The following is a 25,794-nucleotide window of genomic DNA, read 5'->3' on the forward strand; positions in this document are numbered from 1 at the left end:
TCCCCACGAGCCAATAAGTTCTGCCTAGGCCAAGGATACATGGTACATGCCATCTCCCTTGATAATATAAACGGTGGGGCCTGTACTGAGTGAGAATAGCCAGGGATAATATTTGGAAGATAGGGAATGGCCCGTCTTGCATTTTTATCTGATTGTTTCCTATGCGTGGCGTCCACGTCCATGTCCACAGCAAAAGTGTCCGACTGCCCACCTCATCGCCGTGCCCCTCGGTGGAAGCATGTTTCTAGATATTCATGTGGTACCAAGGGAAGGGAGGATAGAGCCAGGCCCAGGACCGAATTAGAATGCTGTACCGCCCGTTGTGTGTGTACTCAGATAGCGGAGCTCAATGAAAATCGAGTGGATATGTCAGGTCCAAATTACTAGTAAGTGGCACGTGGGAGGCACTGGTGAATATATGATTGTTGGATTCCAGGACCCTGCCTTTTTTCGGCAATGGCTCAAGGGTGTGGGCAGATTCTGACGCAAGATGCACAGAAAAGAGGAAGGAAAAGTCATTTCCGATGGGAAATAAAATTGGTGGTTAAATCAGCTATGTTGAAACCGATGAAGGCTGGGACGGATTAACTAATTTTGCGCCATAACTTAGTTAACTCTGTCAAATATTTTCAACTACGAGTAGCTATGTGACATCTCCATGCGCAGACCTACTTTTATGATATTACCTGAAAGCCAGCCGACCACGGGAAAAATTCGATGAGCTCAGGTACGAGCGCCTCTGAATGAAAGGGAGTGCAATTGTCTCAGTCCCGACCGATCGGATCAATTTTACACCAAACCTGGTGGTCTATTTCATTATTAAAACGCTCATGAGCACCTGTGTCGCGCGAAGGAATCATGAGAGGAATGCCTCGGATCCTTTAGCCCGCTGTAGCTCTTGTATGATGAAGATGCATTCTTATCTACCGCTGTTTCTCAACCAAATGTTATTTTTATTTTTATTTTTTTTTTTGTCTGAGGAAATATTCTGTCTTTTTCCTCTCCTTTGCTGCTCTTATGCTCTGCCTGGTGCTTTGGGATTCGCGAAATGACGTTACTTTGTCTGGCAGTTCTATGATTGCAGGCTGTGCAAAACGGTACATCGTTCTAAAGCATGAGCAGAGATCAAAATGATGATCGCCTCTATCATTCCCTCTTATACTTACTTGTGCCTAAAAGCCTAAACTTTCTGGCTCTATGAATAACTGAGGTTGCAAAGATCTTTTCTTTATGCTGCATCTAAGCTTCTACGCAGTTTTGCAGGATTGAGGCAGCCGAAAAATGCGCATTTCCTTGTGTATCCTTTTTCATAGGCAACTGGAACTGCTCCCTATTTCTATCGACATTGGATCTATTAGGATCAGGTGTCTATGACATTGAAATGGGTATATTTACCTTCAGAGGAGCATGAGAAAGCTGTCTCGTTCTGTATCTTCTGGAGAGAGGCAATGATGAGTCTCTCAATTCACCTTATACATTCTGGACGGTTCGCATGAAGTAGAAAGGCCTGGGCAACAGGCGATAACGTCCAGCTGCGTTGACCGGGCACGCGTAGATGTTTGTTTGGTGTGGGAAGCAATTATGCAGACAGGAAACACCTGGAGGTGAGCTGAGGTCACATGGGGTGGTCTGCTTCTTGAGGTCAACACTCGCCAGCTCACTCCTGATGTCTCTTGATTTCCCCATCTCGACGCGGTCATCTATCTCTTCCTCAACTATCATTCTGTCCCTCCTTACTGAGATCCAGTTCTGGGCTTCCCGCTCTCATTTAACAATAGGTTTCTTTTCCAGAACCAAGTTCTATCGTCTCCTGGGTGCTTCAGGGGCAGTCTATCGCTCTCTCAGTACCTTGCTCTGTCTGTTTTCTTCAACTTCATTTTAAAGCCCCTTCCGTTCATTATGCGCGTCCTGGCCGTGATTGGAGTGGCTTTCTTTGCCCTGGCTGCTGGGGCTCGTTTGCCTCGAAGGTATGTTGATGTTTTCTGCTCCGTTTAATTCTTCATGCCGTGTCGGTCGTATTACATTCACGTCTTTTTAAGTCATTAACTTTTTATACACTCTCTGCATTCATCTCCAAGCACACACAGCGGCCCCTGCTTCTGAGTAATTGGAATGGTCCCTGCTTTACGGGGTCGAAATGTTTTCCAACTTGATGCATGTTATTGAAATTGTGCGATTTGTTCCATTTGATATATTAGCCATGTCAGATTTTTGGAGTACGGACTCCAACTAACGGAGAGTGTATCTAGCTGGAGTGATACGAATGAAGAAGCTGTGACTGTCACAACAACTGTTCTCCCCAAAGATTGTGTGTCTACAGAGACGAGTACCAATGACCAAGTTGTGACCATTACAACTACTATTCCCCCCCAAACCTGCACGTCTCCCGAGATCCGGCCTTCAACCAGGACAATCACGGAAACAGTGTATATCACGCTTACTCTCTTCATTTCGCCTGTCCGTTCCACAGTTAGCTCAAATGATGAGTTGACGACTCTTGAAGAAACATTAGTGACATACACGACTGCCACTTCGAGATTTGAAACAAAATCTACCGTCACCAATGCTAGCGGCAATGATGTCTCTTCGCAACACTCAACTTTCATAGTGACACTTCGCCCAGTACCTGTTTCCGAGTCTACAACAATAATTACTTCAGTTTCAACGGAAGTGGTTACCTTCACTTCACCCTTCACCTTGGTCGACGTCCCGTCGTCAAATGATTTGCCAGATAAACCACCACCGCCTACCATTATGACTGACAGTAAGAGCGCCCAAGCATCTAAGATATCAGTTACTCCACCCGCCCCATCAACTCTATCCACCATAGCCGGTGCGCCTAGCACATCCCGACTCTCGACTCGAATTTCACATCCTATCATAACCAATACGACCACCGTCTCTGCTGTTCCTTCTAAACCGTATGGCCCTAGCGGGTGGAATTTTACAAATCCAGCGAACGGTACAGCCCAAACTACAGGCGTTCAGTGCGTTTCTGGGCATCCAAATCCCAATTGCTCCAAGCCGCCTATTGTATCTATTAGCAAAAGACAGGTCGGGGTCATGGTTACAGCAACTATTAACGGCCAGATTGTTTCATGGATTAACCGATGGGACGGTGGCGCTCTGTCTTCCCCTACACCTTCAACCCAAGCACCTATAATTGAAATCACGAGAACGAAAAGTACACCCTCATCAACTCCAACAAAATGCGGAGAATCGGGTGAATTTACAATGGATGTAAGTAAACGTATACACATCCATTTTGTTCTACATTTGATTCCTTAAAAGTCTTGCTCTCATTTGCTCATCGACTCTAGTTCGACGATTTGCCGAGATATTCCCCAAGTGACAATGACACTGCGCCATTTCCACCAATTTTCAACCCACATAACCATTTATTCTTCTCCGATGGATGGTCTTATGGCCCTCCGCCTACCGAGCCCTATCCTCCGACTTCCAACCCCCACATTGGGATCTACATACCTGAGAAGTCTAAGGATAATCGTGGCTCTCCGTACGCGGGATTGCTAGCCGGAGGTGCATTCGGCGCAGGCCCACGAAGTAGCTTGAACACTTTCTGGTTTGATGCTTACTCTGCGAATTTTGGATGCGACAACGGCTTTTCCAATACAACTTGTGCAGTAACGGTATCGGCAGTCAGGTATTCAACCCTAACAAAAACAGAGGAGGCTGCTGGAATCCGCAAATTCACCCTCCCACCATGCCCGGGCTACAAAGGCTGTACCCTTTCTCCGCTGGATTTTGGAGACAGTTTCCGTGGGATAAGTGGTCTCCAATTTTCGGCGTCCGTTCGAAATAAATCTGTCATTCTGTTTGTTGACGATATCAAGATGAATTGGTATAACAACAGCTGTGCTGCCGGTTTAGAACGGCTTCGTTCCCGTTGAAATGTTTGAGCCAAACCCGTTGCGAGAACACAAGGGGAGCATGGAGAGCATGGACCGGAATTGAGCCCATGTGCACCTGTATGGAATCGTATTGTTCTCCGATGCTTGAATCTATGTATTATGATATCCAATGTTTGCTTTCCAGAACAGGGGGCGTAACTTTGTTTTTCACACTTCCGGCATTTATCCTAATGGTAAATCTAAATCGGAACAAAAATGTCCCTGAGGGAGACCACTTTGACGCTATTTTGATGGATGTATGACTTAACGGTGTTGAGCATGCTTGAAGATATCGGTCAATATCAAAATAATTAATTATTTCTTCCTCGGCAGGTCCAATTGTTTTTCAACCCATAGATTTCATAAGCCAGTTTATACAAGCTCGTACCACCCAAATTCCCGGAATCTCGGCACGACATATTTCCGAAGTCCTCTCTGACGTCGTTGGGGCTTGAGTTCCGATGTTCCCGCTGTGAAAAAAATCCTATCCTGTCTCGTCCGGTCTCCAAACACTCGTGAACACTCAGTTCCGGATAGTTATTGCTATTCCATTGCGCTTAGGTGTCCTGAAATTCGAAGTCCCATCGACGTTGGCGTTCCTTTGTAGCGATGATTGCCTACCCTTGAAGATCCGATTCAGCGCATTTCTTCAACGCCGCATTGTTGATGCGTGTTCAACGCCGTTGCGGTTCTCGCTCGTTACATTATCCATGCCTCTCTTTCAGGTAAGGGAGCTTTTACAGTTCCCTGAAAATGGAGACAATGCTACGGACACCGTGATCAATAATATTCACTTCAATCTGACCGCTCTAAATTATTTCAATTATACCCTCTATTCCAATGGAACTCTTTCGAATGGCTCGAACTGCTGGCTTTCATTCGACATGTACCAGCCTTCTATGCTATCAAATGGAACATTTATTAACGCCACATCTTGTTATTTTCCGATCAATGGTCTCGAGGCAAGGGGAAGTGTGGGCATTGCGTTTGCTTCGATGTTTGGAGCAACCGTAGTGTTTACCTTGATAAACCTGCGAAAGCATGGGAAAACGTTTTTACCACTAGAGAAGAGATGGCGAGCTGTTGGGAGGAGGTGGCAATGGTATTGGATGCTCTTTGTTGCAGCCTGCGGTATGATAAGCTGTTTCATGAGCATTGACGTCGATCGGAGTTATTTACAAGGAATTGCACTTTCTCTCCAGAGTCTGTTTTATTATCTACTTTTGCCCGGGCTGCTGGCTGCAGTGTGGGAAGGAGTCAGGCATTGGTACGTATTTCATTCATCTCTATGCGCAGAAAAATTCTATTTCTGCGTGTATACGCAGGGTTTGATCGCGGCTATTGACGTCATGTAAAGGGGTTCATGGCAAGAACGGCAGATTTGTGATCGCGACACCTTCGCATTCTCGGAAGCTTCTACAAGAGAAACCCAGGAATTTTACCTGCCATTGATTTTCTACTTTTTCGCCTGGCTTAACTTCTTCCTGGTCATTCCTAGGAACTGGAACTCGATCCAAAAACAACGCAGCCAAGACCAAACAATGAGCATCGCTAAACCATCCGCGACAGACGGCCGCTTCAAAGCGGGGAGTATTATTGCAGTGGTGTGCTTAGCTGTCATCTGTTATAGCCTCGGGCATAGCATCTACAGATACAAGCAGCAGCCTGTAAAGCCTTTTTTTCGTTCAATAACTTTCTATCTAAGCTCTGCGCCCTTGAAATACTTCATCTGCATTATTCTAACTGGTCTCCGTCTTGGATTCGGTGTTGCCTCTTCATTCTCCTGGGATATTTCCCCAGCTAAATATGATGGCAATGCTGGTTGGCTTTACGGCCTTGGCTATGCTCCCCCATTGCTCATCCTCGTTGTGCTGAACATATGGGGCTACATTGATCCTAATGAAGACAGGGCGCTTATTGAGCAGCGTCGTGAACGTGGACATGCCGCAGACGCTGAGCTTGGTATCCCTGGAATGCGAAAACCAGCTTGGTGGCGCCGATTGCGCTCTGATTTTCAGCATGTGTCCAGCAACGACCCTAACGCGAGATTGAAAGCTATGACTATGGAAATCGGAGGGGGGAGGCCTACACAAAGGAACTTGGAGCGGTATATTGAGATGGGAACGATCTCTGCAGGAAAGGCGAATCCGGAAGATAAAGGCGGCGGACCGAGCGATACGGAGAGCCCAAGCAATGCTATATTAAATCATCCATGTGCGGACCCGGTCGCTAAAATTAACACTTCAACTCTATTGAATCCGACGGGTCGGACAATGCGGTCTCCCAGCAGATCGAGCAGCCACGCTACATTATCATCTGAAGAAACCTTGACCCAAACTCAACAACCACAAAAAGTGAGGAGTATGTTGGATATCTGAACAGCATTTTTGGTTCATCACTTACACGATCATGTTCCCACCTCAATTCCTCTTTTGCTCAAGATTTTTTTTGGAATTTCTTTTTGGAGTCTCTGTGCATATCATTGTTATATATTATTCATTACTGCATTCTGGGAAGTTTGGCGAAATTCAGGCGCTGGGTTTTAAGGAAAGGAGCTTGGTTTCGAAGGACCACGGTTGTCGGTCATGACACGCGTGAATGGGAACGCACGCGAACCAGAAACGACTATCAATCATACATATATGCATACGCGGCACATTATTTCCCTGCTAGGTTGGATCGCCTCCAACCTATGTTACGATTCACGAGCACACTGATTTTGAATTCTGAAGGAACGTGGAAACATTCACTTCTTACTGCTCACTTTTGGAAGATAGATAGATAACTGCCCAAACTGTGGTGCGGCTCTTGATTGCTTCTTACTGTTTCTTATTTGTAGCTTTTTCCCCAATCAATCTTCTAATTTTCTTTTTCTTTCGTCGTTGGGTGAATATGAGAAGAACCACAGAAGGTCCTGGAGTAACTATGGATAAGGTCTGTTCATTTCTGGAATGTCCAGGTTGGGTAGGTCCACTAAATCCACCACCAAGTTCAGCACCTTATTTGACAAGCAAGTTTCAGTGAGAAGTTAGATATCTATATAAATTACTGGTAACTAAATCAGGTAACAATCACAGCTCGAGTTAGAATAATTTTGCTATGCTATCATGTAATAAAATCAAACCTTATTCGTTTTATCCATTCCTCTCGGGGGAAAGAATTGATTTTGACTGCTGATTCGTGGCTATCAACGAATTCATTTACTCCCTGTATTTGAAAGACGTTCCAGGAAAGTTCCCATTATCGTTCCGGCCCCGTCGTTTCGTGGAGTTCGTTCGTGGAACTTGAAATCGCCGTTAGTTACAGGCACCGGAGAACGGAGAGAAGATTTGCAACCAAGAACTGACCCTCCAACGCCCATTCGCCAGAAGTACGAAAATTCGCTGACTTACTCTTCATTGCAGACAGGGGTAAACAAGTGAGCTTCACCAAACCAAAAAACCCATGCAGACATCTCTGACAAGGGTCATTTCTCCTCCCCGAACTTTTTGTATTTAGCTCACCTTATCCTGGAGCTTGTCTTTTTTTGGGTCGCTAGCGGAAACCTTTTTTACCAGCTGAGAACCCTCCTCGGCTTGGCTCTCTTGGATCCTTCAGGATCTGTCGAGACCCGAAGAGGTAGTTCGTGTTCAATCTTACCTGGTCTTGGTCTCACTGTGGGGGCTTACATGATGCTTACTGAAATCCACTCAATGCTCACTACTCCTTCAAACGTTCTGTCCCTGGCGCGCAGCGAGATGGCTTGATGTCAGGATCGCAGCTTTTCTCGGAGCCATGTCGCTTGAGCCGTACATTCTGGCTGCTGGTATACCATCTTGGAGGGGGTTCATAGGCACCTAGGTAGGTGACTTGCATTCGTACTTCCATACCTGCACACAAAACAGAAACTAATATAGCATTTCAAAAGGGAAAAGAAGTCAGCCTTCGGAAACAAAATAAGGTCTCAAGGAATCTTCAAAAATGAAATTAGGGAAGTATAAAAGCTTCAAATAACTCAGCAGTGTGGCTTGAGGGTTTCTTATCCCGAAATGCCAACATCGACCAAGACACCACACACCACTGGGCCGATAATGAATGGGACAAAAGGTACTGCGCAAATATAGTATGTTTGACGTCTATTTACCAAATCCTGGACCATGCTCGTAAGGTATCTTGTAGGGGTGACACAAGGCTTTATTCATACCATACCGAGTAGTAAAGCTATTTCCCAACCAACATCCATAATAAGTTAGCAAGGATGCATGAGTTGCTCATAAACCCAAACTCCGATCAGGTGCTTTTTCCCCTCAAGCAACAGGCGCCGCTTGCGTCGTTAGTATTACCCGATTTAATCGACCGGTTACAGTTCAAGGGTGGCGAAATCAAGCTCCCACCATAGATTGGACACATTAGGAACAATTTGACATCTGAAAGAAAATTTTCTTTAAATATATAAAATAAACATATAAAATACTAATCACTGGGGCTCACTGAGGAGAAAGGCCACGAAGGGCGAAGCTAGTTTCAAAGACTCCCCTTCCAGTGTTTGAGAAGTAAGCACTCTTGATAATAACGAGTAAATGATGAAAAGAGTGGTAAAGCGTGGTCCGAGAAAATGGTCATAATAACAATAACGATGACAATGATGACAATGATATTGATAGTGATGATAATGATAAAATAAGAATGATAGAATGACACCCTGTCTTGCCCCGATTTGAGTCCTTTTCCCATGAAAAAGTAGCAGCCCATCCGAATTATAAATGCAACGCAGAGGTAATTTTCAAAACTACCGTTTGACATAATAATGTTTGAACACGACCAGTCCGCAAAAAAAACGCCTGCGCAAACCTGTAACAAACCCCCACCTGAGAAAAACAATTAGAAACGCAATTTTCGAGAAAGCCAGTCTGAAAACGTGCGCCTAAACGTGAATAAAAAGCAAAATAATTTGTACATCCTTGTAACAAATATCTCAATTACGATCATTTGTAAACAAATCAGGCTGTAAAAACTTTATCAAGTTGTCGCAATGCTCTCATGTCTTCCCCAAATCCGATTTTTTCACTGGGGATATCTTTCGGTCCATCACTCGGGCCCCTGTGGGGTTTTGGACTTCTGTTGTCTCTTCCATTTTCTTTAGCCTGGGGTCGTGACCCGTCAAGGATATTGGACAAGGCCCCCGATGGAGCAAGTGCCGATGGGGGAAGCGGACCGTTCATAAGCGCGTTGATGCTTGGAACCTTTGTAGCAGACGAAGATAATATGGCGCTATTAGTATTCTCTTGGCTGCCATTGCCATGGAGTGGGATGTTCTTCAATGGAGGGGGACTGGGCGCATGATTAGGTTGAGTTCCATTCGCCTGGACGTGGTTAGGGTGGCCAGGAGAACCCATTCTGGGAGCTCCCAAAATGGTTGGTGGTTGCGTCCTCGGAGATCGAGTGGGGCTATAGAAGGGGACAGCTTGTCCACTAACAGTGCCCGGTTGAGGATGCATTGGAGGGGGAAGTGTAGAATCGGCTGGGTGTACAGATCTTTCGTACGGGGCGGGCAGTTGGGGGTGGTGCGGGTGCTGGCCGTATGGAAGGGAGGAATGCCCATTGGGGGCCCCGAGAGGAGGCAAATAAGCAGCATAGGGCAAGACGGCAGCATGTGGTGCATTTGTAATAGGAGGTGGAGGCCAGCTGTACGGGGCGGGAACAAATGTTTGAGGGTGTGTAGGACCGGAACGTGCATAGGGAAGTGAGTGGGGAGATATTGAAAACCCGGGTGCGGGCATAGGGCCACGGGTCACGACGGGCAGGTTTTGTTGATCATTGACACTGGACTCAGGATATAACCCTTTTTGCGGGCGGATATGTCGCAGAGCTGGATCAGTGGACGGCTGGTTCAAGCCAGGAGCGGTTGGATGAGATCGGGCATAATAGCTGATTAGATGGAGGTGTTGTCCCGTAGATGTCGTTATACTGAAAGATTGCTTCATTAATCCATCCGGCTTGTAACGATACCCATCTGGACCTTCCTCTCCACCCTCTCCGGGATCTTCATCGCTCCCTCTATTACTGTCAGGAGTTTTCCCTGCCCTCGACGCTTGCGCACCATGGCTACCACCCCTTTTTCCTTCCATTTCTCTATAGGTCAAGAAGCTTCCCGATACCCTGCTCGCGCTCCATGATTTACCATCTGTCCATCTTCTCATTCCTGCTTCTCGCTCATCCCACACAAAAACGGAGCCAGATTTGACAGACTGCCTTTCTTTCTCCGATAATCTTCTCTGGACTCGGGGTAAAAGCCCAATGCGACAGGCTTCGAATAGGATGATAGCATCCGCGGGTGTGCGGACATGTCCGTTATACGTCTCCATCCCCTCGCCTCAACAGGGAAAAAAAAAAACCGACTAATACAAACGTCACACCCTGAATCTGAGGTTCGTTATGAATATCGTGTATTCGAACGTGGGGGAGGCAGAAAAAAAACCCAAGGAGTCCGGAAACTCTTTCTGTCTCTAAACTCGTAGTGCAATCTTTGAGCACTAACGATTCATGACAGGAGGTTAGCAGATTATGTATCAGCTTTAGGCGAATTGGAAAGGCTGATTAAACCTAAACAAAAACGGAGCCTATCGTTCGGAAAGAAGTAAAGAAAAGTTAGAATATAAGTAAAAATAGTCATCTAACTAGGATTCCGCAAATAAACGGCTATGACGAGGGATCCCTACGTAGGGAAAATAACTACGGAAACAAATGCAAGCTAGGCGCTGGGAACTCTCCGTCGAAATTGGGGTTGGGTTGATAACCTTGAAAAGGAAAATAAACGACATCCAGGAGCGAACGACGAGGAATAGAATCTCCTGGCCATACAATAACGGAATAAATGAGATTGAAAACATACCTAGAGATTTCAAAGCTAGTCTTTAGCAAGAGGATGGAGGGGTGCGCAATAAAAGTGATACAATTTTCAAATCAAAGAAGAAAAAAGTCGGCAAGCCCAGATAGTCATAGAATAACTCCGCAGCACTTGGACGACTGTTATTGCAGAACGTCCTGTGCTTTAAAACTGCGTTCACTGGCTGAAAGGTGGGTAAGAGGGGGTTTATGTCACATCCGTATGTGAAGGAAATGAGTGCCGGGGAGAAACAGCTCTTTCCTGGTATATTGAAACAAGAATAGCAGGTATCGAGCGTTGCTGAAGTTCTGCAGACCCAGGCACCGTGAGCGTTACCTGGCAAAAGGAGTGTGGTTGTGAAAAGGAAGATGCAGAAGAAAGATAGATTGGATAAGGCCCACGAAAGGCGTAACACGTGAGAAAGAGCCTCGCTGATTGGATACGGTGCTGACAATACCGTATTTCGTATATATAATACAATACGATATCGATACCGAGACACCGACCATACCCTTCAGCGAGCCTAGAGTGTTGGTGAAAAAATGTTGCACCTTTTTTTTTTTTTTTTCAAAAAAATAAATAAATAAATAAAGAAAAAAAGGGGGAGATTCTTCTGTTTGCTATACTTCAGCACTGGAAAAAATATATGCCGTACCTTCAACAAAAATTCTTCCATCACCATTATTTCTGTGTAGGACTATTATGTACACCAGCCCATTTATGTTATATAATGATATGTGTGATGCTGCAGGAAGTACGTTTTGATGTCCTTACGAACTCTTCCACAGACTTTGAAAGACAACCACTGTATATATTTGTAACTCGACATGTTTGCTGCACTCTTGCGTACGAAATACGGCGCATGCTTATATCAGTGATATTTACCATATCAAGCCTTTTTAATTCCTGCATTTATATCCCCAAATCAGGTAGGTCAAGCGTGTCAGATATCATTCCTTGTACAGTGTGGAACTCAATGAGGGCCTGCAATCTGAGATCATTTTTTTGATTGCTTCGGTGCTTGCAAGGCCAAGCATTGCCAAGCACGCCTCGTGTAATGTGGCGGAGTTAAAAGTCACTTAATGCTTAATTGTGGACAGATAAATTGACTGTGCTCCACTCCTTCTATTCTCATGATTCATGAATTTCAACATCGAACAGGCTTGGCGGTGGAAAACACCAAAAAAATCAAAATTTGTGAATAAGGAGATAAGCTAAGCCATGTCCTGCAACCGAGAGTCCAGAAAGGAGCACTGACCAGTTAGTTTCCAGGTACGCATGCTCCTTCGATTTATGGTTTAGTCCATAATTTAAGCAGCGAAAGCTTAAATCTACGGCTTTTAGGGCCTACTGGTGATTCTTTTTTTGCAGGGTTTAACTTAGGCTCCGTGACAGCAGACGCATGTACATACATTGTTGCTATGGAATTTACTACCAAATAACTTAACTATTTTGTTTATGATGGTAAGACTAAGGAAAATCTCAGAAATATCTGGCGAACTGTGTATTGGCTACCCGAGAGCCCAAGCATGGTACTCACTCGGGAAAAGAAGCGAAAAAAGTAACCACATGTGCATAATGATGATTACAAGACCCTCCCAGATCTCCTCGTGTGAGGAAGTGAAGCAGAACATACTAGGAGTGCTATGAATCAAAATTTATGCTTATTTTTTATTTATTTATTTATTCAAGAACAGCTGTTAGGAAGTTTTATTCGTATATCCATCGTGAGGACATTGTGGTCTTCTGTAAAGACAATACTATTTGACACCGTTATCTTGTTTCAATTTTCAGCGCCAGCTGGGCCACTGCGGGTGGGTGTGAGGCTCAATAGGCAATGGAAGAGGTGACTCGATTGACTACTACCTGGGTATCATATTCATTGGTATTATTACTACTACCCACATTGCGTTCTGCATTGGCACCAGTTCAATTGGTTGTGCTGCCTCAGCAAGTTGAGGCCAACTTAGAAGGGAAAATTGCACAGCTTAAAATGATATGCCTTCCTTTGTGGACTATCATACAGGCTTTCTTTGAATCATTTTCCTTCGAAACTCCACACAAGACGGTATTTACCTTAATTAATTCGTCCAATCCACTCTTTTCAATTTTGACGTTCCCTGCTTAGATTAGCCGTTTTTGAAATTCTAATAAAAGGGGCAACTGAATCCTTTACCCATTTATCTGCTTGCTTGCCAAATTTTACACGATACAGAGAGCATGTCAACCATAATCGGATCAATTCATGGTAACACGAGACTGTGATACAAGAGAAGAAACACATTTAAGGGTGAAACAATATTGCTCCACGGGGTGTCTTTTGTTCGTTCGCTAGTCGGTAATGCAGGCATGGAAACATAGTATTCTGGGAAAATGATTCAAACAGGTCAGATCAAACTTCAAAAGCCCATGTGCACTGTCTGTTTTGTGTCATCATGTGGTTATATGTCATACTATCGGAGATAACTCATTCAGTCAATGGCATGTATGTATACGATGTGTCAGCTGGAGGCTAAATTATTATTCTTCGAAAATTTTTGCTCGTTCGATCGGAAATTTGGGATCTATGGGAGCTTCGAGGTTCCCAGTCAGCACCCCCAGCTTCAGAATTCTCGAGCATACGAATTCACCGTGTTATAAAGTCCCACGCAAACAGCCATTCAACCAGCCGCAGGTTAGAAAAATATAAAGTTTTGCAGATCGTTGGATACATAATTTTTTGAAGTTGAGGACCGTCACGATCTTGAATGGCAGCCGTACTTCAACTAACGATGCACGATCACAAAGCTTTTTCATGCTAAACTAGCGCGGTCATGCAATACGTGGTGTATACTTTACCACGCTATTACTATGTTCAGCAGCAATGGTAATTTAAGGCTAACTTTAAACTGACATCCATGTTGCTCCGCCCGAATTTTGTCCCAGCTTCGTATTACTGTTTTATGTTTTTTTCTTATCAATGATGGCTGAAAATTAGCCAAATGCTTAGGACGATTAGCAATCTTTCCCATCCCCACTTCCAAACCGGGTTTGGGTGATCAAAGCTCATTATCTCGGGATGGCGGGAGAACAGGGACGAAGTTGGCCTCGAAACCAAGAACCTTTTCATCCAGCAAAGGTGAGAAAACAACTGGTTGGACCAATACATTTCCAGGTTCAATATCGAAAATTCATTATTCTTGCTTAAAAATGACAGCATGGACGGGGAACAATTTCAGAAACCATGGTGCCGAATTTATTTCTTTAAAACCCTGGAGCCTTGGAGACTTTGAGCAATGGAGCTTACTAACCTCGACTCAGCTCCAGCCACACGATGTAAACATGACATGTTGGGGTTTTGGATTGGTTCATCCCCTCTACTACCAGCATGGCGCTGGTGGTGATCGAGCTCCTTTGCCCCAGTGGCCCTGCCAAAAGGATTGGTTTCGAGTGGTAATTGATTATTTTTTTTTTTCCTCTATCGCGTAGAAAGCTGGGAGTATTTACGATTTAATATCTCTGCTGAATCTTCAGAGCATCCATCAGTGAAGTCTTTACAGAATCTCTATTAAAATTATCCTCCAGCAACTGTGCTCAGCAGGTATACTTATAGATAGCGCTGAAGAGAATTGTTCATCACCAGTATTCTCCGCGGATCTGCATGTTGACATTTCTATCTATTTATATGCTAGTTAACTTGTTGTAACGATCAATTAATCGATGGAAAACGAATTTTGGAGTTATTCCTTATATGTATTAGTGAAGTGTCTTTATGAAAAGCCAGGCCTCGAGAATCACTGCCCTGGATCTAAACTACTATCTGTGGTGACCAGCAGAGGAGAAAAGCTCTGACAGATACGAATCAGTCGGAGTCCCAACACCCCGCTTCCTGGCTTCCTGGCTTCGAGTCATTTTAAGATTTTAAAGTTAAAACGTGGGACCGGCGGCCAAGCTTTTAAGCGAGCGGGGCAACCATGATCCTCTAAGGTATTTTCAACCTTTATGGATCACCCATGATTGGACTCTGGGGGCATGGCGCAAGCAATGCGAGGACCGTGCGTCGTAAATGATGGCTGGAGGTTTCAGCGCCAAAGTGGCGATTGTCAAATATTTCCTCGGCAGGGTTGGATCTGTGTTCAGCTGGGCTAGATGTTCCTGAGGCAGTCCTCCCATGTCCCCCTGTATTGCGGTTAAACAATATTTAAAAAGTGGGTCCTGCTTATAACCACCCAACCCAAAAACAGGTGAGTGAGAATTACTCCGTAGAAGCTAGGGTGAAGATGCCTTGAGATCACCCTCGACATGTCTGCAAGGGCTCTGATAATGTTAAATTAAGCGCTGCCAGTTTTGTCGGTCAAAATTTCCACCTTCATTTTAAAGAAAAGAAACCCATTCAACTTCCCTCCTTCGCTTTTTCTTTCTTGGCTGCTTACCTCCATCCCCTCAGAGTGGAGGATTTTCAAAGAAAACATAAAGCTAACCATTGGCAGGCGAGAAGCATAATATGAACATGCTGCGGGCCATGGTTCGTTGCGTCTCTTCCCTGAATTCGGGTCAAGACAAAGCAGGCGACCTTTTCACAACACTTCATTTCCTGTTTCATATTATTTGCAAGATTTCCAGTTGCTTATTTCTTTTGTCATCATGTGTCCGGGTGACAACGAGAACTTCCATGGTTGTGTCCGGAGACAACGCCCGCTGCAAGTAAGAACCAACCCGCATCCGGTGGACGGCGGCTTTCAGAGGATTTCCGAAAGAAGCCATGAAATTTTCAGCAATCCTTTCTTCGGACTTCGGAGTTGCAAAGAGATACCTATTAGGATAATACGGACTGAATGAACATCGAAACCAGAGAGATAAAATAATCAGAGGCAGTGCCCATCCTCACAAAACCCAGAGATACCCTGTCGATGGGAAATCATGTTTCAGTCTTGAGTGAACTGTCATTGACTTGAACCCAACTGAGAGATCGGTAGGGTAGTTATCGTCCGTTTCAATTTTCCCTTGCTTACTAGCATAGCGTGATTCTCACCATTCGGCAATATCTCTGACGTGAGTACGATCCCCCGTCAATAGGATCGCACCACATGGATGTTTGTAACAACAACCCCAGTCTGACCTCCTGTGGGTTCGGAGTTTGCATCCTGCAGTCATGTTAATCCCGTACTCCGTACGGAGTACTGAAATGAGACTTCTCTGCTGGCCCCCGAGTCAGATCGGGGTTGGATGTATTTTTGTGCTAGGGTGCATTTCGCCCTTGAACTAAAACCCTTAGTCACTCGATGTATTTTGTTTTATTGCATTTTCATTCTTTCTTTGTAGGCTGACTATTGCGTCAGGCAGCTGATCCTATATTCAAAGCGCTCGACAGCTACTCTGCTCACTTCCCTCACTTCGACTTCAATCCTCTCAAATTCCGTCCTCCCAAATGGAGATGAATATTGTGCGGTCAACACCCTTGGGAATTGGAAGCTATCGTCCACCCTTGTCGCTTCATGAATGACTCTGCACGAAGGCATTCCGTTCACATAACAATTACAGCGGACACCCACAAAGCTGATATCACTGCTTTCATAAAAAAAAAGTCCATTGTCGACGCATTTCCCCACAATCAGTTATGAATTCAGGCTGCTGAAAACCGGGTAACTCGTATGTTCAATAACAACTAGGTTTAAAACAGAGAAGATAGCGTGGCCATGGGAAAGTGCGCGAATTTGATTACGAGTATTCTTTGTCAAGATGATCCAACATTCATATAATTCGGAGACGCCGGCAAAGTGGCCATACCAAACCTAGCTAAAAATATCTATGAAGTAAGTATCCTGATCTAGGCAGGGAGGTACTGTACAAAGATACCTTCCTGGCTAAGGACGTTCTGTTATATTTGAGATTTTTACCAATTACGATCAACCTCCTGAGCGTGGGTTCGAAGGAGTTTTGGATGTTCTGCATTTGCCATGGTCTTATGGAGACAGCCGCTTTCTGCCACCATCCTTGTGATGCAGCGGTGTCATTAGATACAGACATTCAAAATGGGTCCCTTCTTCTTTCGTTACTTGTGGATAGATGCCCCCTTGGTGAGATAATGATATATGAACAATCTGTGGCAATTCGCATCCTACTTGATATTACACCCTGTCTCTGCCTAGGTATGGTTCATTGAGATACTAAATGGGCACCTCTCCCCATTAGCTAACGCGGTTGCATAATATCTGTAAGCACATGCAGATAGCCATTTTCGATGATAACCATTTTCGATAACTACTAGTAGGGAAAAATGGAGGTTACGATTACTTTGAATAAGCTTATATCATTTCTCATCAAAACATTTCAAGATAGCTAGTCTGACTCTTAAAAAAAAGAGCGCGATAGAAGAAAATTATCTTCTAAACCTGGAGACGAAGAAAATGGTTAGAAATAAAATTATATCAGTGGAAAATATGAACATTGAGCAAGTTTTCCTCTGCAAACTTCAAATTTTTGTGTCGATGAGGCTCGGCAACTTTGGCTCTAAATCAACTGTCATGCCAAATGTTATGTCACGGCGCCCACGCACTGAATATACATATTGCTGTATAGGACACATGCACAGTTTATCTTCCTCTCCTGTTCCTTTCTGTAGTGAATAAGCGCTATTACTCATACTGTTTATTAGCCTGTGCCTCACATCACCAGGCCGTATCAAATTTTCTAAAGGACTTATTTTTAATCTTCATATTGTCTAGAATTAATTCTATCTGCGATAGATAGCATGGACCTCTGACATCTAACACTCACTTGGAAAAAAAAATAAGAATACCTGATAGTCTTATTTAGTATATGACAAGTGGGGATGAAAGATTTAAAACTATATACAGATGTACTCCGTAGCTAGTTAGTTATCAGAGAAATGTAACTGATTACTAAGCAACTCTCTAATTTAGAACTCATGTCTACAAGGTTAATTAAATGATAACCAAATTTGTATGTAACATAAATAGCTCCATGCGTTTTGAGGATCTTGTGGTGTTCATTTGTTCGATAATACATGTACTGTGCTTGAACAGGAATGGGATCTCTGAAATGACCTCGGTTTCGTTTTCGGAGCGGATGGTGAGCGTATCCGCGGCTAGGACTAGCTGGGCAAGGGCCCCATCCGACCATGTTGCGCCAAATTGATTGAAAATTCAGACATTTTGTGAGGGCATCTCATGCTCCCTGTTCAGGTCGAGGACTTTTGATCATCGGCACAAGGTTGAGCCGGATATTCATACAGCACTGTATGGTGTGTATGTACAGCGAAATACCAGTATTGTATGAAACTAACCAGTGCATAATTATAGTTTTTTATGCTACCGGGGTTGGGATGCGAGGGTAACACGGATGTGCAAACAAGCTTATTTTCGTATTCACGATACTCACGGGCCAGAGCAGGTTAATGAAAGCAAAGCAACCGATGAAAAGAAGGTTACCGACGTCAACACCAAAGTTTAAATAATCAATACCTGAAGATGCACCATCAAATGCTCGCGGGGAGGAGAAAACAAACTGGGGCCCTTGTCTGCAAAAACCTTCAGAGGCCCTGATCTGTCTGTTAACTGGCCGTGGTTGCTTATTTTGTCCTCACCATGCTAGTGGTCAGTGTAAGAGTCACCGGTGTCAGCTAGCAAGGTTGCGCGGCTGATCGAACAGGGGCTCAAGATAACCTTAACATTTTGTGGGTCCGAGAACCAAGGATTGCGAGCTGTGGACCCCACACAAGAAGAGCGGAAGCAGCGGAAGAGGTGAATCGGAGCAAAAAGAACTTAATTCCCACATCTTGGTTTCCCGTGCTTTAGCCGTGCAAAAGTTTGGCCGCAATGCAGAGGTTAAAAACTTTAAAACGTCAGGCCGTCCTCATTATCTTGCCACGCCTTCTCCCGGCATTCGCTGTGGTGGAGAACATGCTCCCGAGTGTTGAGGCCTTCACAAGTCCTCGGTCGTATTCGGTTTGCGTGTCTTCGGCCATTTTTTTTTTTGGGACGCCATGGCTCGTCAGAATCCACAAGAATGGCTTTGTCTGACGTTGACAGAGGGTAAGTCTTGGCGGGAAGAGTCGAAGAACGAACAAATTGTCTTGGAATTCGGCCTAAAACTCTTAGTAACGATGGTGGCTGGTACATAATTACGACCTAAGATGCCTCCGTTCCACCCTGGTTCGTTGGCTCTGGACTCGATGGCACCCATATTTTAAGTGAACTTGAAGCACCCGTTTCTTAGAATATAAAATATTATAAAATAAAATTAAATTAAATCAAAGGGTCTCCCGTCGGGCAGCAGCAGGTCCATAGTGCCAGAGTGAGACGGGAGAATTTGCGCAGCTAGGAAAAGAAAAGTGGTGAGGAGTTAGCTGAATTTAAGGTTATTTAACCGTTATAAGGTTTGGAGTCCATGCTCAGGACCTCATACATGGTGCTTGAAATCACCTTTGTTCCACATCGTTACTCCACCACATACCTGGTGGCGTTGTTTATTTCTTCACACTGCTGGCGCCGTAAGTGAGAGTTTTGTGGCTTGTCGCCAGTCTGGGTCGTTCGTTGCTTCTTTACAGCGTAGATTACATACCTCGCTATGGCGTGGAGCGAAGAATTTACGTTCTCCGATAACGCAAGATGCAGGAATGAGGACAAGGAGACTGAGGGCCGTGCCCCGAGAATTTGGAATAAGATCAAAGCTAAGAGGGCAGTCTAAGTGCATCGTGTTATGAGCGGTGGGGCCCTGCCTTCTGTATTGGCTGGCTTCGAGGACATCGACGAAGCCGGCCTTCGACTTCCTATTTTTGCTCTAGAACATACATATATACTTTAAAATGAGAGGAACAATAGCGAAGGAGCAAGGAGGATGTAGCTGGTACACAGTAGGTTCTTTTGTTAAGATGCGCCTTTAATGTTGGAGATTAGAGCGTTGGGCATAAGTACAGATACATATATTGGATACAGTAGGAGTAATGAGCATATTCAAATAAAAGAAATGGGTATATTATCACAATTCAGAAAACAGATAGTAGATACTTTCATATCTCATAGCACACAGATCTTTGCTCGCCGTAATAATACAAAGAGGAGAAATCTAGTAAACATTCGTCCAAAAAAAAAAAAAAAAGGTAGCGTTGGTGGTTTCAGCATTCAGCTCGTCCAAAATGCCGTGGAAACGGAACAACATCCCTCAGACTGGAAACACCAGCCAGATATCCCAGGTATCGGTCGAACCCAAGTCCAAACCCGCCGTGAGGCGCACTGCCCCATCTCCTAAGATCGGCGTACCATTGAATTGAGCCGAGATGTTCATCCGGTTGGAGGTAGGGATATACTGGCGAACTCGACTCCGATATCGAATGTGTCGAAGAAGATGCGTTATCTGCGTCTGAACCGGCTTCGAGTTTTTTCTTAAGAAGTCCGTGCTCACGCATGTTCTGTATAAGATTTGGAAGTCGTTGTTCACGAATAGAGCCACCGACAACTTCGCTGATCTCGGGCATCAGAAGATCAAAGCAGGCAACGGTTTCCCTTGTTTGGAGTGGATCATGATGTAGTACTTCTACTGGTGATGAAGATGAAGATTCGTCCGCGACGACTGAAGGTGCCATGTAAAATGGTTTCACCTTTTTTGGGTAGTGGGTCACGAATACAGGACGACCCTTCCCGATTTCATCGACTATGAATTTCTCGTGCTCGAGTTGAAGCCCTTCCTCCCAGACCGGGGGAAAGTTAAAAATGGTGGCCTTCGATTGAACAGCTTTCTGAAGCAACTCGATCGCGCTGGTATATGTAATTCGAGGCCATTTCTCACCCTCCATAATACCCAACCATCGCAGGCGTAGTCCCTTATCAACTTTTTCCGCGCCAGACTCCCCTGTCCTCTTAGCTGTGAATATCTCTTCCGCAACTGGAGTCTCGTATAGTCGTTTCGTAAGGTCACGAATTAATGACTCGACAATATCCGTTAACGAATCTACGCTTTGCACAAAGTTCATTTCTACCTCTAGCATATAGAACTCGCTTAGATGCCGAGGCGTATCGCTCTTTTCTGCTCGGAAGGTGGGAGAAAGGGCCCACACATTTCCCAGCTCGGCCGCATACGCCTCGAGATGTAGCTGGCTTGACACTGTGAGGTATTTTGGCGATCGAAAGAATTCCCCCACTTCTGCACCATCCACTTTATCTCCTGGCACCACGGTGAACACTTCCCCAGCGCCTTCACAGTCAGACGATGTGATCAGCGGAGGTTGGACCTGCACGAAACAGCCACCGAGCTGGAAACGGAATACCTGTCCCAGTTGGAAAATGCTTTCTGATCGAAATCGGGATAAGAGGGAGTTGAACGGTGTCCGTAATCGAAGATGTGGGATTTGTCGAAGGAAATCTGGGCTGTGGTATTTCTTTTGAATTGGATATGTCTGCCGGTTTGGAAGGGTGTAGGTATCAGTGAAGGATAGTCGACATGCTGTGCAAGGGATTGGAACGAAACTAACCTCAGGGTCCGCTTCCCCAGTTATCTTGACTTCTGTCGCATGAAGCTCATGGCTTTGTTCTTTGCCAGGAGGACAAGGCTGCCAGACGCCCGAAATATCGACGGCAGAACCAGTCGACAACCTATCAAAATCAAGAGAAAGGGAAAAATCGAAAATTAGTAGACAAAAAAATATGGAAAGGAAAGACAACAGCCGTCAGGACAGACAGACATACCGAGCAGCCTGTTCCGGTGTCAAAATCGCCTGCACCGACTTAATCGTCGACCCATCCGAGATCTCAGCAAACGCGAACCGTTTCTGCTTCCTCACCGACCGAATGAAACCTCGAACGCGGATTTGGCGGTTGTCTAAGGAACTTGCACTCCCATCAGGAGCAGCAGTAGCTGTCTCAGCAGTTCTGGAGGTTGATCGGGATGTGTCCAACAGCTGCGCACATCGTAGTAGCAGCGGGGATTTTTGACCCGCAATTGTCGGAGCGGAGGCAGAGGTGCTCAGACATCTACGCCATAAGAGCATTGCTTGCTTTCCTGCTTGCTCTCCCTCAGGCGCAATTATGCTAGATTTAGCTTGGTCGTAATATGGTGGATTCTGATTTTGAGTTCTACTGTTCGTGCTTTGCGATCGGTTTCGAAATGCTTGGCAGTTTCTCCGCTCCCGTGACTTTCGGCTACTGGAGAGCGGAAGATTGTACGGTACATTAGAAGAATCTGCAGCGGAAACGATAGTAACATATGTAGCTAATGACAGACTATGCGAGAATCAAATGCAAAAAAATAAAAGCAAAAATCCAAGAACTCGCCCTAGACAAATACATAGTTGCCAATTTGAATAACAGAATGGAGATGATTTGGAAAAGATATTTAAATTTCTATAAAAAATGGCTCAATCACCGAAATACAGTCCGTTGCTCATATGCCTTCCTCTCCTCTTCAATCATCTCAATCGCGTCTTCTAGGTTACCATTTGATGCTTCTGCATATATGTGCAGGTTGTGTGAAGGAAGACTCGGGTCATAGCCATAGCCAAGAAGCCCGAGATGAGCGATACATCGATCGATATCGTTTGTTGGTCGACTCTGCTCTTGCATTTCCGGCTGGCGTTCGGCAGATTGATGGATGGATTTAGGAGGAACAGGTGGTATGGTTTCAACGGGGAAACTACCCGGGATATTGGAAATGGCATCTGCTGATTGGCCTGGGGTCAGGTGTGGATTGGGAATTGGGGCCCGGTCTTCGAGCGCATGGCGATGCCTGCTAAAAGCCACTCGTGGAGGTCGGCGGTTTTGGCGTTCTGTCGCGCTGCGTCGAAGGCTGGAGTGTCCATTGCGCTGATGGCGCTCAGTGAAAGGAACAAACGGTCCAGAAAGTCTTACTGCCGAATTGGAGGCTATTGTATTTGAGCGACGGAGTTCACTAGGCCGTGTTGGAGATGACGCTCGAGGCCTCATTAACTGTGCACTATACAGTTCTGGTGGCCAAGATCCCGGAATTCCACGTCCTTCTGCTGGCGGTGGTTGTGGATGCAGGTCGCGCAGATTGCGGGCGTGATCATCAGAAGCAAGTGTCTCAGGTAGTGAACTTCCAGCTGTAGCTATAGGAGATCTGCTAGGGCTCCGCTTATCGCGAGGTTGGGGTCGTTGCATGGTAGAAGTACGCGATTCCAGTTGGGAAACGGTTGGGAATCGTGCCATTTGAGATTCTAGGCTAAGGGAGCGACTAACATCCTGACTTTGACGAGGTCGTTGGTGAGACTGGTTACCATCATGGTTATAAGTCTCAGGTACCAGGGACGGGTAACGAGCTGAAAATTCCGGCTCTGGATCGAGTTGGTCAGCTAATACATTATTGCCTACGGCAACAGCTGAATACGAAGTTTTTGGTGTCTTTTGTTCAGAATTAGTCGAGGAATGATAAGGCGAACCCCCAACTTCAACATTCGATCTCTCCTGGTCTATCTGCTCTCTGATATAATCCATGGCAGCGGCTCTGTGGTATGGGGGATCATGGACCACAGGTCGCCGTAAAGTTCCGAGAGATTTGGCACGTCTGATGCCAGCGGAGGCGGTACCGGAGTTCCTGGCATCGTCCAGAGCCGATGTCCGCGTAAGGTCGTAGACGGACAGCCTCGGAGATTTGGGGATGTCTGGGAGAGGGCGAGATATATTGCGATGTCGATGAGTTTCTGAAACACGTCCTGCCCGGGTGGGTGGCTGTTGGATAGCGCTATCATTAATGATGCCGACACCATGATTAAATTCAAGATTTATAACCTGGCCATGGAGCTGGCCTCCGTTAAGAGCATGGAGAGCACCAGACGCGGCGAAGAAACAAGGAAAATCAACAAAGCCAAACCCGGCATGTTTACCCGTAGAAAAATCATGGGGCAAATTTACTTTGCCCAAGAAGCCTTTGTCCGCAAAGGCGGCTGCAACATCTTGTTCGGTAACGGCATCATGAAGGTTGCCAATAAATAGGGTAGTATTGGAATTAGAGTCTGCCAATGGTGTTTCTTGTGGAAATGCAGTCTGCCTCACGCTTTCTGTGGATGCTGGAGAGGTGGGAACCTCGGGTAAAGGGTCTGAGGGATGCGAATTATCCAGGCAAACATTGGACAAGGAGGTAGACAGTTGGTTGGATTGACTGAGGGTATCTGCATTTCCTAGAGGGAGTTCTCCGCTTTGCCGATCTTGTGATCCTACGTTTCCGGACGTAGCATCGAAAGAAGCAAACATAGTTCGACCCATTTGTCTAATATCTCTTGCTAGGGTGCGGAGGCCATTGACTATTTGGTCAGTGGCCAGCAGATCAGCTTCCCTGGACATGTCAGCAGCTGCTCTCGATGAAGTAGCAGTGGCTTGCATAGCATTAGCAAGATTCTGAACATGGCTACCGATGGCGCTGAGAGTATTGAAAAGAGTTGTTTCTACTGTCGAGGGAATGGTTTGGTGTGCATTTGATAATCGGCGTTCCACTTCGGGAAGCTTGGCCCTCAATTCCGAAGTTAAGTGGCGAACACTTGTAAGCAATGTTTGCATAGTTTGAGCGAACACCTCGGCGGGTTTCGGTACGGGATGTGAAGCAGGTGGGCACTGTGAGATAGTCTGAGTGGTGTTTTGTTCCCGTGCCTCAATGGTAGGCGAATCAACAGGTTTCTCTTTCATAATCTTTGATAATTCGGCCTCAAAAGATGCCAAGAGTGGTACGTTATCTTCGATTGGCGATTCCCGACTTTCTGGTTCCCTTTGCGTTAAGCCGTTAGACTCGAAACCAGATGGCCAAGTGCCCACCGAAGCCCAGGGGTTTATTGCCGGAAGGGACACCGGCGGGATGGATATCTGAGTGTCAGAAGTACTACCCCTGGCATGACGGTGTCTGAAAGTAGTTTCCTGGGATGGTTTGACATCTGTTGAAGCACGAGGTTCGGACGGTTCATCACCGCCAAGCGAGCTGACTGGGGGAATTGATGCAATTTCATTTTGATGCCATGTGGTTTGGGGAGTTGGAGGGGAATTTTGTGATTGAAGCCGGTGATCTCTAGGATCATTGCTGCTGCTTATCTTGCATACGGGCTCCGGGCGGACGTCGCTATTGCCATCGACCGCCTTTGCAGCGGTGGCTTCATGATGAGCTGATACAGAGGCATCCAACCGTCTATTTTCCATAGCAGTCCTTTTCTCGAAACTTCTCCATATGTCCAATACAGACTTTGTACGATTAACATCAAAAATATGCATGGGCCCTTCATGTCCTTGGTCATAGCTAGAAACAGCTGATTGATACACAAACGCTGATGTTGCGGGCTCATTAAGGCGCTCAGTAAGCTCGAAAGCAGAACAGACCTGTTTTCATAATCAATGGCCATCCATGAGAGATTGCAGTTTTTCAAAACTAATGGCTTAGACGGAATAAGAAATGTGCAGCCTACGGTAATTGTGTCTCCATCATCCTCATCCATGTAAGTCAATTTTGATTGAGGATGAGCCGCAATTGTTTCATCGTATTCCTCAGCTGAAACCCGAACAATACCGTGGCGATCTGTTGCTGGTGATGGAGTAACTGTTGCATTAGTCCACTTATTTCTCCTTAAATTGCTGGACATGTCATTGCGATCGGAAGGTGGCTTGCCTGGGATCAGGATGTCGATACCTTTTTTGGCTGTTCTTCCATCAGCATCCGTAGACGGGATTGATTGCAAATCGTAGGTCGAATATGGACAAAATTTACCGTCATCACCATTATTAGGCTGCTTATAAGCCATCACCAGTTCGCCATCAGGATGTGATCTAGGAATCGGCTTTGGACCGTCTTGTCCATCTAGTGGAGGACATCCGGGATGATCAAGCTCCTCCTCATCGGTCGGGATTAGAAGATCTCTGATTCGAAAGGGCTTCAGCATTCTGGGCGAGATGTATCAACTCGGGCACAAATCGAAAGGATATCGATATAGAAGATCAAGCTCATCAAGTAAAAGTGCCAAACAACCACCAGAGTAAGGAGGATTTTCACGTAGAAATGAGACAGCACATAGAATGGCAAGGTGATATCAGGGGA

General features: G+C 45.5%; 5 protein-coding genes across 5 annotated transcripts; 2 read left to right on the forward strand and 3 right to left on the reverse strand.

The window, feature by feature from the left end:
- Positions 1–1,899: 1,899 nt before the first annotated feature.
- Positions 1,900–3,911, forward strand: HCBG_02525 (uncharacterized protein; the record flags this gene model as incomplete). Its single annotated transcript, XM_045429574.1, has 3 exons — positions 1,900–1,967; positions 2,250–3,240; positions 3,321–3,911. The coding sequence occupies 3 exons, from the start codon at positions 1,900–1,902 to the stop codon at positions 3,909–3,911; spliced, it is 1,650 nt and encodes a 549-aa protein (XP_045289469.1).
- A 572-nt stretch (positions 3,912–4,483) lies between these two features.
- HCBG_02526 (uncharacterized protein) lies at positions 4,484–6,785 on the forward strand (the record flags this gene model as incomplete). Its single annotated transcript, XM_045429575.1, has 2 exons — positions 4,484–5,178; positions 5,269–6,785. The coding sequence occupies 2 exons, from the start codon at positions 4,622–4,624 to the stop codon at positions 6,287–6,289; spliced, it is 1,578 nt and encodes a 525-aa protein (XP_045289470.1).
- A 2,105-nt stretch (positions 6,786–8,890) lies between these two features.
- HCBG_02527 (camp independent regulatory protein) lies at positions 8,891–10,255 on the reverse strand (the record flags this gene model as incomplete). Its single annotated transcript, XM_045429576.1, has 1 exon — positions 8,891–10,255. One exon carries the CDS (start codon positions 10,253–10,255, stop codon positions 8,891–8,893), a length of 1,365 nt encoding a protein of 454 aa, XP_045289471.1.
- Positions 10,256–19,679: 9,424 nt separating this feature from the next.
- HCBG_02528 (asparaginyl-tRNA synthetase) lies at positions 19,680–21,914 on the reverse strand (the record flags this gene model as incomplete). The annotated part of the gene is made up of 2 exons (XM_045429577.1): positions 19,680–21,365; positions 21,459–21,914. The coding sequence occupies 2 exons, from the start codon at positions 21,758–21,760 to the stop codon at positions 19,892–19,894; spliced, it is 1,776 nt and encodes a 591-aa protein (XP_045289472.1).
- Positions 21,915–21,951: 37 nt separating this feature from the next.
- HCBG_02529 (RNA binding domain-containing protein) lies at positions 21,952–25,639 on the reverse strand (the record flags this gene model as incomplete). Its single annotated transcript, XM_045429578.1, has 2 exons — positions 21,952–25,082; positions 25,169–25,639. 2 exons carry the CDS (start codon positions 25,637–25,639, stop codon positions 22,131–22,133), a joined length of 3,423 nt encoding a protein of 1,140 aa, XP_045289473.1.
- Positions 25,640–25,794: the final 155 nt, after the last annotated feature.

This window comes from Histoplasma capsulatum (genome assembly GCF_000150115.1).
Source record: "Histoplasma capsulatum G186AR genomic scaffold supercont2.3, whole genome shotgun sequence".
Lineage (NCBI taxonomy): Eukaryota > Fungi > Ascomycota > Eurotiomycetes > Onygenales > Ajellomycetaceae > Histoplasma > Histoplasma capsulatum.